This window comes from Belonocnema kinseyi, chromosome 10 (assembly GCF_010883055.1).
Source record: "Belonocnema kinseyi isolate 2016_QV_RU_SX_M_011 chromosome 10, B_treatae_v1, whole genome shotgun sequence".
Taxonomy (NCBI): Eukaryota; Metazoa; Arthropoda; class Insecta; order Hymenoptera; family Cynipidae; genus Belonocnema; species Belonocnema kinseyi.
In genome coordinates this window covers 71,198,477-71,216,378 of record NC_046666.1, presented here as the reverse complement: position 1 = coordinate 71,216,378, position 17,902 = coordinate 71,198,477, and the positions used below count along the sequence as shown (strand labels likewise).

The 17,902-nt window shown below is 26.9% G+C and overlaps 1 protein-coding gene across 4 annotated transcripts in view; it reads left to right on the top strand.

Annotated features, from left to right (window-relative positions):
* Positions 1-12,828, top strand: part of LOC117181468 (zinc finger SWIM domain-containing protein 8) — a 377,164-nt gene extending 364,336 nt beyond the window's left edge. For all 4 annotated transcript variants that reach the window (XM_033374148.1, XM_033374147.1, XM_033374146.1 and 1 more), the window contains 4 exons: positions 689-790; positions 4,254-4,621; positions 7,443-7,592; positions 11,182-12,828. In XM_033374148.1, coding sequence (XP_033230039.1) covers positions 689-790; positions 4,254-4,621; positions 7,443-7,592; positions 11,182-11,248 — 687 coding nt within the window. In that variant the 3' untranslated portion in view covers positions 11,249-12,828. The remainder of the gene's footprint in view (positions 1-688; positions 791-4,253; positions 4,622-7,442; positions 7,593-11,181) is intronic.
* The last annotated feature ends 5,074 nt before the right edge of the window (positions 12,829-17,902 follow it).

The window sequence follows — 17,902 nt, the reverse complement described above, 5'->3', positions numbered from 1 at the left end:
TGAAAGTAGTTTTCCATTACTGTATTGATCTATTTTGTTGAAAATTATATTCTTTTTTTATTTGAAAGTTATTTTTTTAAATAAAAATTTGACTATTCTATTTTGGTTAATAATTGATCGTTTTTAGTTGAAAATTCAAGTATATGGTTGTAAATTTTTATATTTAATTGAAAACTCATGTATTCTATTTTTTAACTTTTTAAACTTTTGGTTAAAAATTGATCTTTTTAGTTGAAACTTCGATTTTTTGGTCAAATTTCTTCTTCTTTGTTATAGATCACTTTTTTGGGAAATGTAACAATTTCGTATAAAATTAGTTAGTTTGTTTAAAAAGTAATCTCTTTGAAAATTGTTTAAATATTTATCTTGGTTGATAATTCAACTATTTCGTTGAAAATTCATTTATTTTGTTGAAAAATCGTCTTTCGACAGGGAATTAATCTTTTGTTGTAAATTCGACATTTTGCTTGAAAATTTAAGTATTCCAGTTGAATATTCATAATTTAAAAATAAAAATAAAATTAATTGGTTGAAAGTTAATGTTAATTAACTTTGAACTATTCAAATTCTATTAAAAAATATTTGGAAAAACTTGAGATATCTGAAAAAAACCTGCAATTGTGATGGAATTTTTTCCCAGGATTTGATCTATTTCCTATTATCCATATTTTTTTCACTTAATGTTTAGGTCCAAGCGGGTGTTCAATCTTTACCTGGTCAAAACGGTATACCAGGACCTACGTTAGTTCAAGCTCAGCCAATTATATCGACCGTCAGAGCTCAATCTCAGGTAAAATAAAAATTGTTTTCTTACAGTTTGTCAATTAACAATAAAGTACGGTTCACATCAATTGCATTAAAATTGAGCCAAAAACATTTTTTCGAACTCATAATTTATTTTATTAAAAAATTCCTTTCTTAATCCTTGAAGTCTCGGTAAAATACGTACCTTTACCGTACCTTACATTCAGGGCCTATCTAAACGGTTAAAAATTCACTTAAAACATTGAATTGATGAAGCTGCCTGTTTTGAAATGCCTTCATTCTCATGTATTTTATTGAAAATTTGTCGTTTTCTCAGTGGGCACAAAAATTGGCAGCGTCTTTAAGACATCGTTACGACATCGTCACGACATCCTATGTCCATGTCGTTTCAGTGTCTTTGCGATATCGTAAAGACATTGTCAGATCATACGATTTATTTACGACATCTTAAAGACACCTTAACGACCTGGACATAGGATGTCGTAAATATACCGTAACGATGTCGTAAAGACGTCGTCAAATTTTGTGCCCCCTGGATTTGGTTGAAATATCCACTAGTACATTTTGCGTTTAGAATTCACTTTTTTTTAAATATAAAAATGTATTTTGTTTTTTTTTTGCGATATTTTTCATAGTTTACGAGAAATATTCAAAAATTAAATTTTTAGAGAAAAAATTATCCGGGTCTCAAAAATGGTGTAGCTCGCATAACACTGATAAGATGCCTTTCTTCTATTAGTAGAAAATTGAAACAAATATTTAGAAGAATAAAAAAATTGGGGGCTTCAAGTTAATCTTTTGTATAATTTTCTTTAAATTTGGAAAAAAAAATATTTTCTAGAAAACTCCATATGCGCGCTAAATGATTTCTGAGTCCGGGAAAATTTGTATTCCTAAAAATGTAAATTTATTCGAAAACTATAAAAAATATCGCATAAGAAAGAGACGTTTTTCCCAGAAATTTTTTAGACGTGCAAGTTTTCATCTTAATGTTTGTTAGTATCTGTCATTGTTTCCTAGAAAAAGTAAAAAATTCAGTTGTAAGAAAAAAATTTTTTCTCCTGACTACAAAAGTTATTTAGCAAGCATCAAACTACAAGATATCTTTATTATCAAAGTGCAAGTTAAAAAAAATTGGCAAAAAATTCAAAGTTGGGTTTTTTGTTGTTGAAAAAATCGATTTTTAATTCTTTCAGAAATATCGCCGCCATTTTATTAATTTTGAACCCTTTATCAATTTTTTGAGAGCGTTCTTAATTTTGTTTGCAATATAAAATTGAATAACATTGATTCTTCACTTGTAAAAGTAACTTTGAATTACTGTATTTATCTGTTTTCTTGAAATTTATTTTTTCTTTTAGTTTCAAATTTACTTTTTAACTCAAAATTTGACACTACTATTTTTGGTTGAAAATTGATCGTTTTTATTTGAAACTTGAAGTATATGGTTGAAAAATGATCGTTTTTAGTTGAAAATTGAAGTATTGGGAATGGTGAAAGTGCCATACGCCACCTGGTGATAAAAAATCGAACTAGCAAGAATAGGCACGATTTTAAAGATGCATTTTAATTTGTTCATACAAATATTTTCACAATTTTGTTGTGAAGTTTAAACTGTTTATTGGATAATAAAAATAAGTCTTTGTGGGAAACAAAGTGTTTTAAATGGAATTTACATCTGATACAGGGAAAACCACACTTTTTGACAGAAATATTTTTCTAAGAAATCCACGTGAAAACCAAAAATCATTGTGATTTTCAAAAGATTATAAACTTAAATTTACTTATTTTGAAGCAAAAATGTACTCAAATTAAATTTTTATTAATTTATATATGAAATATTTACTATTTAAAAATTTGATTTAAAAGTTAGGTTAGAATTCGTATTTAAATTCCAGTCGTTTATTATTCGTATTATTGGCATAATATGGATAAAATTTGTTGCTACATACATTAATATAGAGTTCATTTAAGGGCTTGTGATACTTAGAAAATTGTAGGTTTTAGATTTTTTTCTAGAATAATAAATATTTCGTCTTAAAAATGTAGGAAATGATAGCGAACACGCTAACGGACACCCCCATACATTTTTGTGGGTTAATTACGAAAGTTTTAATTTAGCAAAATGTGATTAATTTGCATAGCGCTCAATAATTAGTATCGATTTTTTTCAGTGTTAGATTCCCCGGATTTTTTCGTAGGATAAAAAATATTTTTTCTTCAAAATCTGGGAAATGGTAGCGAACATGCTAACGGACGTACCCGCACACTTTTTTTGTGTTTTTTTTTCAACAAAATTTTGATATTGCTAACAACGTGTGTGTATATTTCAAGTTTATGTGTGTTACAATTCTCCTGAGCGTTACTTCCAAACTACACAATATTTCTGGCCGAAAACTTTGGACTTACAAATAAACAAAGTAACTAATCTCCCGGAACTAACCTTGTTTGCAGACAATCAAAAAAGTTTATTTCATGAATAATTTCCAAATTATTGGAAAGGCAAAGATGAAAAACGACGTAACCTGAAAATAATGCACATGCATACAATTTTTATTTACCACAATAATTTTTTTTTTGTTATCCCTCAAAAAAGAGTGCGGGGACGTCCGTTATGATATTTTATAGCATCTCCGAATTCAGTTTTTAAAAATGTTAATTTTTGTGGAAAAAAATCCGGCGGAATTGTACCCGATTGACCATATGACGAAGTATCACGTTCCCTTAAGCTTAAAATGCATTGAAACTTACATGAAACAATGAAATAATTGTTATTTTTTTAAAATCTATTTCACAAAAATGTGTTTTTTTTTTCACTCTATAAGACGGAAATTCTATCAAAAACTATTCGTTTTTTATGAATATTTGTTTTTAGTATTCAAGCATTACTTTATACTGCACCAAACAATCATAAAAACACTTTTATGCAAAAATAAAAATACATGTTTAAAATTGTACCTACTCTTTTTAGTTCCATTTTTTGGCACCATGTGGCGAAATGGTAGACCACCATTCACAATATGGTTGAAAATTATTATATTTGATTGAAAATTCATGGATTTTATTAAAATGTTTTTCTTTTTGATTAAAAATTCAAACTTTTTTGGTTGAAATATCAACTACTATATTTTTTTTCCAGAATTTATCTTTTTTTTTTAATAGAAATTTAATTATTTGGTTGAAAGTTAAACTCTTTTCTTATAAATTAATTTTTTTGTTGAAGATTCGTCTTGTTAATTTAAAATTCATCTCTTTGGATGAAAAAATGAGCTATTATCTTGAAAATTTTTTTCTTTGGCTGAAAATTAATTTTGTTACTGAAAATTTAACTATTCCAGTTGAAGCTTTAACTATTTTGTAAATTTGTTTGAAAATTCATTTTTTGAACTATAAGTGTAAATATTTCATTGTCAATTGTCAAGGAATTTCTTGCCAGGTTTTGAGCAAACATCCTGAATAAAAAATTGAAAAAATGACTGTCTTGACAGGTTCACAGACAAAGTCAGCCCGTGACAACTCAGCAGTACAGGGCACTCGTCTCCGCCTATCGAGTTGGAATGTTGGCGTTGGAAACTTTGGCACGGAGAGTTCATGACGATAGACCGCAGGCTAAATACGCGAGAAATCCTCCGTATGGCGAGGACGTTAAGTGGCTGCTGAGAGTGTCAAAAAAACTAGGCACGCAGTACTTGCACCAGCTGTGCATCTGCGTCGTGAATAGCATAGTTAGTCCATTCGTCCTGCACGACGTCGCAGTGGAAGCTGCACATTACCTCGCCAGAGGCAATCCTTCTCTCGTCCTTCAACATTTGAGATCGGCTCTCTTGGCTCCTCTAGTTCATAAATGCCAGCAAATGTAAGAAAAATCAATTTATTTACGTTTTCTTTTTTTTCCAGTTATTTTATCTATCTATGGTCCAAAAATTTATTTTATTTTCGAATTTGTATGCATATTGGCCCAAATTAATTTCAATCCCCCAAAAAATAAATGAGTTTTTTAGTTCAGCGGCTCAGTACCCCTTGACTATATATAAAATAAAATAATTCTATTTTATGATAAAAATCATTTATTAATGCAATTAATAAAATAGGTAATTTTAATTATTTTTTAATGTTAAGAAATAAATGTGATCTCAAAATTTTGCTTACATTAAAAGAGATGAGAAAAATGAAATTATGGACAAAAAATAAAAATATCTTAGTTTGCGAAATGTATGAATGGTAGGTAACGATAAAAAAATAACATTAAAGCAACTAAAAGAATAAATTAAAAAATAAATAGTCATTTGAAATTTTTATTTTGTATTAAAAATTATTTTTAACTTCAAATTATAAATTGCCTAGTTTTTTTTTTCAATCTGGAACGAAAAATTTGGTTTGGTGCTAAATTTAAAAATGTTGTTGAAAGTCCGTCTTTTTGGTTAAAAAATTCAGCTTTTTGGATTTAAAATTAGAAATATTTTTTATTTTCATTATCAATTATTATATTTTTTATTGAAAATTCATCTTTTTTAGTTCATTATTCGATTACCTGGTTAAAAGTTAAACTAATTTGTTAAATATTCACTTGTTTGGTTGAAGAATCATCATTTTAGTTCAAACTTAATTTCTTTGGTGGCAAATATAAATATTTTGTTTCCTTTTTGCCAGAAAATTAACGTTCTTAATTCAAAATTCAACTACTTTGTTGAGTTTTTTTTTTTATAAATTGAAATGTTTTTTTATTTAAAATTAAAATCTTTTCGGAATTTGAAAGTTGAAGTGCTTTGTTAAAAAGTAAATTTTTATATTTTAAAATTCTTCTTGATAGAAAGTTAGATTATTTGATTAAAAATTAACGTTTTTGTGAAAAATTCATATTTCTAGTTTAAAAAATTAAACTTTTCTTTTAGAAAATTGGTTTCTTTTAAAAAATATATAATTTTTTTGTTTGTTAAAAATGCAACTGGTTAAAAACTCATTTTTTGTTGGCTGATGATTCGATTATTTTGTTGGGAATTTGTATTTTTTGTATATATTTATTTTTTTATAAATTTAAAATAAAAATCTGTTTGTGTTGAAATATCAACTATTGCATTTTTCGGGGAGAATTTTGTTCTTTTTGTTGGAAAATTCAACAAATAAACCTAGTATAAGTATCTCTACAGTCAGACATTTCCGAGGTAGTAGTAAAAGGCAATATTTTGTCAGGCACAAATCTTTGGAAAGGCTAGCAATGGTGCACATCTAGAATTTACGATTTAAGATGGTCTACAGCCTTCAATGATTAACCACTTCAAAAGTTTTTTTATTTTTATTAAATACAATTAATTTCTTGGCAAATGCATGAAGGAAAATTTTTATTATTTTTCACTTTTTAGCCCAGTTTCTTTTTTTTTTAATTTATGAAAAAAGATTATTTTTCAGAAAAATATGTTTTTCCTTAGCTTTTAAACCTTCGATATATTTGCAGTCAACTTTAATTATAACCTTAGTGTAGAGAGCAGGCAAAACATTTGTCCATCGTATAATTTGATGATCATACATAAATTTTGTAAAGAAATGACCAATTTATATTATTTTTTCACGAAAGAAAAATTCGTTGCCTTCTATTCTCGAAAAGAAATTATTATTCATCTTATATCTTTTGAAATAGTTTCGGAAATTTTTAACGCTTAAAATTCAGCTTTCTCAACAATAATTTAAGGTGAAGAATTGAAAATTTATATATATAGCCGTGCAAATAATTTATCAGACTTATTAAAATCTAGAATTTTACAGAGTTTAGTAGATCTGGGAAGATATATTGATACATATAAGATTGAGAAGATTTCTTTCTCGAGAAAGAGGCTGCAAATGTTCTATTTGTTAACTTGAGTTTTGTATAAAAAAACTAAATTTCAAATATTATTCGTTTTCTGGAATTTATTATATATGAAAAGCTACTAATTTTTTCTGCGAAAAAAGGATAAAAATAATATTTTCCTTTATTTAAAAGTATTGATAGGATAATTAAATATTGAGTGTTGACAATTTTCTATTTTTAGTAAGTCTAATAAATATATTTAATACAAATAATATACAAATTGCAGCTTAATTTGCATTGCTTTTTGATTGCATTTTTTTGAAATTGTTTAATTTTCAAAGATTCAAATTGATTTATTTTCTGTTGGTAATACTTATGTTTGCATCGAAATAGTAGAAGTTTGTATATAGGCCTAACATTTGTCGAGGATGGATTTTTTAAAAATGATTGAATGTTTGATTTTGAAACAGCTAATTGAAAATTCCGTTATGCCGTTATGATTTTTTGACCAAACTAAAGAAAAATGAAATTCAGAATAAAAATTTCGAACAAAAATATCTCAATTTTGGTCAATTGTATTTCGAAAATTAAAACTATCAAAATTTGTAATTGGTGAAATAATGAGAGTTAGGTCAAATTATTATTAGATGGAGTTGCAATTCAAAAAATGCTAGCTAATTTGAATAGAAATTCTTACAAATGGAAATTATGGTACATTGTATTTGCACAAATAAAATTTTAGTTAATTGGCAATTTGCAAAAGTAAAAGTTTTGCCAAAATGCAACAATTTGGAAAAATAAAAGATGCGTCGAATTGTAATGGAAAAAAAGATTTTTTTATACAAAAAAAAACTTCCGTATGGTTTCTTCATTTAATAAATGTTGGTTACAGGTATATTCAATGTATGCATCAGAAATTGTATCATCTGATGACTGGCGATTACGAAGACTTTGCGAGTGTTGTGTGTGCCGCAAGGGCGGCTTTCAATATCACACCGGAAGGACACACGCAATTCAAGGAATGGTTACAATCCATTAAAAGGTAAGATTTGTTATCTTTCAATAAATAATACACATTATCAATTTGGAAGAATTCAACATCTCTTTTTTGGATACAATTTCAAATTCAAACAAATATTGATCAATTTTAAATTGGAAATTTAGTTGGAGGCTTTCAAAATTCCACAACTATAGTTTAATAGCATTCAAAATTAAAGCAGATATTTAAATTTTATAATTCCAAATTGATAAAATTATTATTTGAGGGCTTCAAAATAAAAATAAAATGTTACCATTTAAAATAATTTAAAAAAATGTAATGAAAAATTTTCAAATCTAATATTTGACTCTTGAAGTATAAATGTGATAAATGAGCCATTTTCAATACCGAAAACTAAAGAAGTTTGGATTTAAAGTGTTAAAAATCAGCCATTTTTAAAATGAGTTTAATATTGTTCAAACATATAATAAAATCCATTATAATTAAAGAAGTTTCTATTAAAAATACGAATTTGAAGTGTACGATTTTCGATTGGAAATATTTAGTATGACTTGCTTTGCTTCCTCAAAAACCTTTTGTATCCTTTGAGCATGTAAAGGAAAAGGTTTTTATTTAAATAGTATCGCGAGGGGTTGATCACTTTTGAAATCTGGCGTATAAGCCTTCATGAAATCTTTAAAATATTCGTAAAATATTTTTAAACTTTTGAAATATTAAAAATGTTTATAATATCTTTCCGAATCTTTTAAAGTCGTCGAAACCTTAAAATTATTCGTGACATGTTTTTTTAATCTTTAAAACCTTTTAAAATTGTGTAAACCTTTGTAAAATTGTTGATATCTTTCTGAGAGAGAAATAAAAAAGAGAAAAAGCAGGAGACAGACAAATAGATCGGAGACTCTGGATTTAATATCACGCTCAGTCCCAAATCGCTCAGTCCTGAAATCATCATGAAATATTTTTAAATCTTTAAAATATTTGTAAAATCTTTGTTAGATCTCTTGAAAGCTCTGTAAAAATTTTTAATCTTTGTCAAATATTTCGAAATCTTTGAAATCTAGTCGAAAGCTTTTGAAATCATTCAATTCATGATGAAATCTCTTGAAAACTTTGTGAAATTTTTGAAATATTTTTGAAAATTTTCTGAAATATTTTTGAAATCTCGAATTCTTGAAATCTTCGTGCATTTTTTTTTTGAAAGGCGTGTGAAACCTTTTAAACCTTTTCTAATGTCTGAAATCATAGAAATCTTTATGAAATCATTTGAAAGCTTTGGGGATTTTTCAAATATTTTTGCAATATTTGAGAAATCTTTTGAAATCATTAAAATCGTTGTGAAATTTCTTGAGAACTTTGTGAAATCTTTTGAAATATTTGTGAAGTCTTTTTCAATCTTTGTAAATTTTTTGTTGAAATTTTTCTCAAATATTTTTTATATGTTTTTAAATTGTGGAAGTATTTATGAAATCTTGAAGTATTTTCGTAATCTTTGTGAAGTGGTGTGAAATCTTCAAATCTTTATGCGAACCTTAAAATCTTTATGAAATATTTCCGAATCTTTTACAGTCGTCGAAACCTTAAAAATATTCATGAAATTCCTTGAAATCTTCTGAAATAATTGGTCAATCTTTCAAATCTCTAAAATAATTTGAAATCTTTGTGAAAGATTTGAAATCTCTATGAAATCTTTGAAATCTTTTTAAAATCTGTTTAATCTTTAAAACCTTTTGACATTTTGTAAACCTTTGTGAAATTTTTTATATCTTTCTAAAATCTTTGTGAAATGTTTTGAAGTTTTGGAAATATGTGTGAAATCTTTGAAATCTGTATTCAACCTTTGAAATATTTGTAAAATCTTTGATAAATTCTTTCAAAATCTTTTGAAATCGTTGAGATCTTTGAAAGAATTGTAAAATCTTTTCAAAACATTTTGAAATCGTTGAGATCATTGGATTCTTTGTGAAATTTCTTGAAAGCTTTGTGAAATATTTTTAATTATTCTAAATATTTAGAAGTCTTTGAAATCTTTTGAACTATTTCTGAAGTCTTTGAAATCTTTCTAAATATTTTAAAGTCTTTGAAATGTTTTGAAATATTTGTGCAGTGTTTTTCAATCTTTATCAATTATTTTTTGAAACTTTCTCAAATATTTTTTATATGTTTTTGAATTATGGAAGTATGTATGAAATCTTGAAATCTTTGTGGAATCTTTGTGAAGTGGTATGAAATCTTGAAATCGTTATACAATCTTTCAATTCTTTGAAATCTTTTTTAATGTTTAAAACCTTTTGATATTGTTTAAGCCCTTGTGAAATTTTGTATATCTTTCTGAAATTGTTTTGAAGTGTTAGAAGTTATGGAAATATGTGTGAAATCTTTGAAATCTGATTTCAATCTTTGAAATATTTGTAAAATCTTTGATAAGTTCTTTCAAAATCTTTGTTAAATTTTTACAAAATCTTTTGAAATTGTTGAGATCTTTGAAATATTTGTAAAATCATTGTTGAATTCTTCCAAAATGTTTATAATCATTGATATCTTCAAAATATTTATGTAATCTCACAATATTTGAAATATTTGAAATCTTTGTTAGATCACATAAATTTTTCTTACATACTTGAAATGTTTGGTAAATTTTTCAACTCTTCCTGAATTTTTTATGAAATATTTTTAAATCATAAAGATATTTGTGAAATTTCTTGAAAGCTTTGTAAAATTTTTTCAATCTTTGTCAAGTATTTTGAAATCATTGAAATCTGTTCGAAAGCTTTCGAAATCATTGAAATCGTTATGAAATCTCTTAAAAGCTTTGTACATTTTTTAAAATCTTTTTCAAAACTTTGAAAATGTTTGAAATCTGTTCGAAAGCTTTTAAAATAATTGAAACCGTTACGAAATTTCTTGAAGGCTTTGTGATATTTTTGGAATTTTTGTGATGTCTTTTGACATCTGTGAAATCTTTTTGAAATCTTGAATTCTTGAATTCATTGTGAATTTTTGTTGTGAAAGCTTTGTGAAACCTTTCAAACCGTTTGTTATCTCTTTGAAATCATAGAAATTTTTGAAATCTTTCGAAACATGTTTAAATCTTTGAGATTTTTGTAATATTTTTGAACTATTGAAATATTTAAAATCCTTGTGGGATGTTAGAAACTGTTTAAAAGTTTTGAATTCTTTGTGAAAGTTTTAAAATACTTCTGAAATATATCGAAAATTTTGTGAAATCTTTGTGCATTTTTTTCTGCGAAAGCTTTGTAAAAACTTCTAAATCATTTTGAAATATTTTGAAATCTTAATGAAATCCTTTGACATCTTTGAAATATTTCTTAAATCTTTCGGATATGTTTTGAAATCTTGGAAATAGTGATGAAATCTTTGTGAAATATTAAATATTTTTATGCAATCTTTGAAATAATTTTAAAATATTTTGAGTCATTCTCAAATATTTTAAAGTTTTTAAAATATGTGATAATATTTCTGATATCCTTTGAGATCTGTTTTACATTCAAAAGTCTAGTGGTGAACTCCTCGGATTAAAAATATTTCGTTTTGTTAAAAAAGGCGACTGCAATAAAAGAAATTAGCCCTAATTTGTCTCCACTCAGACAAAAAATTTTCTTCTTTTTTTCAGATCGCAGTCCTGCAACAAGGAACTTTGGGTGCAGATCAACGCAGCGTTGCAGCAGAACAGTAAATGACACAGAGTAGAATCTGGAATTATGTGGCTTATACCCCACCCTCAAAGTCATCAAACCTTCGACGATTCGCAATTTGCAGTCCCTACACCGGAACAATCCGCAATAATTGCAGATCTTCGATTTCGTTCGCGAGTTGGCCTTTCGCGTCAAGATCGGCCCTGCCAGGATTTTCACTCTCTGCGTCGTCGAAGACCATCTCTAAACGCACCCACGCAAAACGATCACCGAGCCATTTCCTCCAAGGTCCGTTGATTAAAGCAGATTCTCTCACCCAGTTCCAATTGAGAAATCGTGACACGATGCCATTTTCGATCAGCGAAAACTCTTTATCGCAGGATCCAAAATGGCATTGTTTTTTAATGACATATTTACAATTAAATCAACGGATCTTGATTTCCTCCTCCGCGTTTTCGTCCACGGCGGGGGAAGGTCGAGAAATGAATTTTCTCTGGATAGCGATCCGACGGATGAAATTTTAGTTCATTATATACTAACGATATATTCGTATCGTTATATTAGTTCTCTTTTACGGGCTTTGAATGAAATCGAGTGAATGTTCTCCACACGAATCCGAATCAAAAGAGAAATTTTTTTTAGAGCCGAAGGATCAACTGCACATGTTTTGCAACTTTTTTTTTGTATTAATTTAGTACGAAATTCAGAGAGTCCCTTTATTTTTCTCTGACACAAATTTTTAAAGTGATGCTTACTATTTACTTTTTAGCTCGAGTTTAGGATTTTGTAAATTTTTTCGGCGTGATAGTGCTTCGATTGAAAAGAAATGATCTGTGAACTGTTTGGTCGTTTGATCGTTTGATCGACATTAGTTTAATTATTATTCACCGGGTGTTGAGTGCGAAATGATGAGGCAATTTACGAATTGTTCAAAGTAAAGTAGCATTCGCTTATTCTTTTCAAGGCCCGTTGCTATTGAGCGCAGTCTATTTTTGTGACTGAGAGTCTTTAAGTAATTTAGTTGAAAGTATATTTTAAGAATGCGAGTTTAGCATCGCGCTGAGTTTCAAAAACTTGAAAAGTTTTCGTGAAACTGGAAGGCCGCGCGAAGCAATTAGCTAATCAAAATTCAAAACCCGGAATCATCGATCGACACACGAAATCATTTTGAGTTACTTTAGTTAGAACAACATATTTAGCTTGAATTAGATAGGAAATTTTATTTCGACTCTAGATAGGGTGAATTCTCAAGTCTTGTTTTAATTTTATAAAACGAGCGAAAATTCGGGTAACAATAGCTGTCTATTTATAGAAATAATAACGAGCCGGTCAGATCCACACAGAGATATCTACTTAATACTGTATTTTGAATTTCTCCCGAAAGCAGATTTTCACTTTCCTCGAAGGCAATCATCACCTCTTCTCTCTTTTTTTTCGACATAGAAATAATTATTGTCGCGTACTTGTTTTGTACGAAATAGAGATATATAGGTATATTTACTACGCATAGCAGCATATTCTCGGTTTTGTCTTCGTCGACAATCCATGAAGGAAATGATCTCTGTAATTTTTAAATTAAATTTATTTAAAGTATGAATAAAGAAGTGAAGAATCTTTAACGCTAACATATCATCAGACTTGAGCCACCTTTTCCATTTTTCGATTGATCAAAGTCAAAAGTCGACTTTTTTCAAAAGGTTTGTGTAAACTTATTGAGTATTTGATTTTCCGTGGCTCCACGACTCGTCTCTTGTCTCTCTTTAGTCCTTAATCTTTCAACTCTATTATTGTCTTTAATATTTAGTATGTAGTGTCTTCAGTCTCTAATCTCTTTAGTACTTAGAATCTTTAGTATTTAGCCTCTGACCACTCGTATGATAAATATGAGGCGCATGTATATTCCCCAAGCTTTGGCTTTTCTAAGGCTTATTTTTTGCCGAAATTCAGATGTCCGAAAAATAATTTGCTGCCACTTTAATTTAATTCGATTCGTCATATTTCCTGGTTTTTATTCTTTCGAATTTACATTGTCCGTAATTTTTATATTTTAGAAAAGCAGTTTCACATACAGGGTGGCCGCTTGACCGGGAAACCGAGAAATGACCGAGAATTTTACAAATATTTAGAAGAGAAATCTGCCCAAGTTCGATTTAAAAAGTTTAAAAATAAGAAGTTGAATTGTTATATAATTCAATTATTGTATCATTCAGTTTACAATGCGTAATTCGATCGTCTTTTGCTTAAAAAAATTTTCATTTTAGATTTTTATTTTTAATTTTAAGAATTTTAATATGCAGCCTGGAAAACTTAAATAATTAAAAATTAAGAGAGTTTGAAGTTGACAATTTTTGATAAAGAAAATGTTTATTTTATCAGCTGTAAATATAAACAGATTATTTCTAAAATCAATCTATACTTTATAAAATATTTCTAATTTTAAAATAGCTTCATAATAATATATTTGTAATTGAAGGCTTTCATTAAATATAAAATATTGTTTCAGTCTAAATTATTCAACTTTCAACCTATTCAATTTTAAATTATTTATTTAAGAAAAAGGATAATTGTTTAATATTTGAAATTATTTTTCTTTTCATTTAAGCTGAATAAATTGAAACCAAATATTTAAAAGTAAACGATTTCAAGCTGAATTTGTGTTACATAGAAAACCTTTAACCGTTTAAATTTAAAAGTGCTCTTTAACTTTGAACGTTACAATTTTGATTGTTTTTTTTTAAATTTAATTTATAAGTGCAACTGTTGAATTTTGATGTTTAGATAACAATTGACCACATATTATTTTTAGAAGAAATTGGAGTAATTTTAAGAGATATTTAGAAGTGTTGAATAGATTCAAGATGATTTGAAAAATTGAAACGATTTCAAATAATTTAAAAACAAAACAAACAAAATGTAGATTTTTGCAAATTGTAAACCAAAAATTTAAAAGCCTTTTAAGAATTGTAAAAGGGTTCAAAATAATAAAAGAGTCCTAGGAAAATTGAAAATGATTTTTCGAGGATATTTAAAAAGATTTCTAAGGATTTCCAAAATTGTCAACAAAGAATCTGAAAGATTTCTGAGGAAATTTTTTTAAATTTGCCGGATTTTCTAAAACTTTTAGGAAATTTTCGATTCATTTCAAAAGATATTTAGAAGTTATTAAAAACAAAATTATAATTTTAAGTTTGAAAAAATTAAAACTTCTAGATTTCTCAAGATTTGGAAATAGAATTTTGAAGCTTTTCAAGGATTGAAAAACTATTTAAAATAAAAATAATTTAGCTTCTAATTTAAGAAGTGTTCAGTTTTAACAAAATTAATTTTTCAATTTTGAATGTTACTAGCTTAAAATTGCCTAAAATAATATAATTTTGAAATTTTTGAAGTTCAATGATCGATTCTTTAATTTAGAGCATTGAAAATGATAACGTGGATTTATATGTTTAGAATTGAATCTGGATCTTCGAACTTTGTAATTTATTAAAGTTAAAAATTCTGCAGTTTATCTGAATTTCATTAAAATTTTTGTAGTTTATTTTTTACTACTTCAAATGGAAAAGTTTTAAGCTTTAGAGTTCGAATTGTTTTATTTCATCGCCCGCGAAAAATGTTAGCGAACCGGCAAAAAACCCTGCACATAGTTTTAATTATTCTGAATTACTGTTTGGCATAACTGCTCTTTTCAGAATTTCTATATGAAGTAACTCTTACTTTACTGAATAACAATTTGAAATCATTTTTACTTTACCGAATATGTTTGTGACTCTTTTACAGATAAAATATAAATTACTCATAGCTATAAACAGTTTTTTATAACTTGAAATTTTAAACAGTCAAAATTAATTTCTCTAGTTCTTAAAATTAAATTGGGTAAAATAAAAAGGATTGAAAATAGTATTTCAGCAGAATAAAATTCATGCAAAATGACGGCTCGGAAAAATAAAAGTTGAACCTGTCAGTTATTCGACTTCGTAGGATAAAAAAATCATTAAAAGTGTGACCGTGAAATTAGAAACTAGAATCTTCGAAAAATTAAACACCTTGAAAATTTAAAAAATGAATTTTACGGTTTCTCAAAATTTAATTCGGCAGAATAAAAACGACATAGAATGATTCGTTTACAAGAGTTTCTCTAAAAATAACTATTAGGGAAAATAAAATTTGGGGAATATTGATGTGCCTCTAATAATATTAATGCTTATTGTCCAAGGACAATGAATCTTCTGTTTTGAATTGAAATACAGCCAAGCCTAGGGAGAGTTATTAGAATAAAGTTTATAACGAGATCTCCGAGATAACGGTAAGAGAAAAAGATTTATTTTCTAATACTCGCTATCCAAGAGACGTAACGTCGCGCGCAGTGCGAAGTCGTGACGATAATCTAAATATTGTTATTTGTTTCTAGTATGAACACTACTAAACAGTGCCTCGTCAAAATCTATGTGAACACTTTTTCAAGCCGAGAATGTTCAATATAAAGTGACATTGTCTGCTCTCTGTACTCGTAATATCCACCAGTGTTAAACGTGTAAGTTATCTAACATCCTAGGATAAGAAATAATCGTGAAATAACGTGATCGTGAAATTAGATTTTAGGATTCTCAAAAAATTAACGAACAGACAATGTAAAATAAAGGAAACTCCAAGAAATTTTTCAGATAAAATATAAATTATCCACAGATATGAACAGTTCTTTATAAGCTTAAAAAATTAAACGGTTAAAATCATTTCTCGGGTTCTTAAAATTAAATTGAAAAAATACCTCATTTTTAATCGTATTTGACCAATACTAAATTAATATGTTCTTAACACCTTTCAATTTTGTCAATTGTGAGAGTTCATCTATGTTATTTTTCATGTAATAATTAAAAAAATAATAATAAATGTGGTTCAATTCTTGAGAATTTTTAAAAACAAATTGCACAGATTTGATATTCTTTCTAACCCACAACGATAATTTTAAAGGATCCGAAAGGAAGGTTCTTAGTAGCACGAGAAATTTGAAAACCCTAAGAGTATATAAAATTATATAGAAAATACACGATTTTGTATCGTGTAGTTATAAAATCATCACGAATATCGTGAGAATTACTTTGTGTTTCATCTTTTATCGCATCACTTAATCGTTATCGTCAAGCTTTTTCACTTTTTAATAAATAACGATAAATGCCATGGTAGTTCGTTTTTTGTTGAAATAAAATTTTAACGTTTTATTAAAATGTCAAAGGAAAAATGAACAATTTTTGAGACGGATGCAGCAGAAAATTCCTAGGAAAACCAAATAGGAAAGAACAGTCTCATTTATTTTAATTGAAAATTTCAGAAACTTTTTGTCAAAAAAAAAAAAAAAATACATAAATAAAATTTAATACTAATTTTTTGATGCGTTAACGAACATTTAATTAAATCAGTAACTAACTGAAAATAATGTATTTAACGAGAAGACTATATATAATTATATTTTTCGATATTAAGATGTTAATTTTATTTTTTCAGACAAATCTGCCGCTAAATAAAAAAAATTCGATAGGAGGTAATAATACCAAAGATAAATATACGTGTTTAATAACAGTAAATAATAAAGATAAGATGTAAAGTTCACAGATAAGATCCGAAACTGGTCTGTAGAATTCAAAGCAAATAATTCAACCATTTTTTGCAGTGAAAAGGGTAAAAAACTCATATTTTATTTTCCGATTAACCTTCTTTCATCTCTTCAGTTTTGAAATATGTTTACTATTTGAATTATTATTTATTATTATAATTATTTAAAGATCGCTGTCAAAAATTTAAAGTTTCGATTAAAAATTTTAAAAAATTCCATAAATAAAGTTAAACATTAAAAAATAATTTAGGTTCATAGAAATTACATGTTTCTACTCTTTTATTACGATTTTTTTTTCCGAAAACCCTAATTTTTTCTCTGATTATTTGTTCAGACATTGTTAGTAAATATAATTTTACATTAAAAATACAACTAAAGAATTTAAACATTAATTTGTATTATTTTATTAATATGAATAAAACATGAATTTATACTAAAATTTATTACTGATCTAACGTTGATATTTTTCAGTAAAACAATTAATATTTATTTTTATTATTTTTATAATTAATTAAATAATATAATTTGCGTGGTCTTTGAGTTATCGGCTTTTTCGATGAACGTTGAAATGCTATTTTAATACTCTTTCACTCTAAAAATTATTTTATAAATTTAATTTAATGAATAAATAAAAAATGGGTAAAAATGTTGCAGAAATTGGATGCTGCTTTCTTGAAAAAAGTTTTTCTTACAATAAATACATTTTTTTCTGAAGACAAAGATTCGAATCTTAACTATGATATATGCTACCATTTTTCGTCAAAATTTCAAAATCTTGGCGAAAACTTTGTAACGAGCGCAAGTCGAATTACCAAATTAATTTGAAAATTTTTTAATCTTTGACAAAAGGAACAAAAATTCTTCGAACATTTCTCAAAAAATGTTGTTCTCTTTACATTTTTGATTGCAAAATTTGTAATGTCTTGATTATAATGTAATTCATTAACATTTATTTTATAATTCTTTCATAAAGTTAGCTGAAAAAATGACACTTTAAGAAGAAAAAGTAGAGATTTTTATTGAATTAAAATATTTCTTCAAATTCAGATTTTTTGGCTCATCCTTTTGAAACTTCCCTTCGCATATAATCA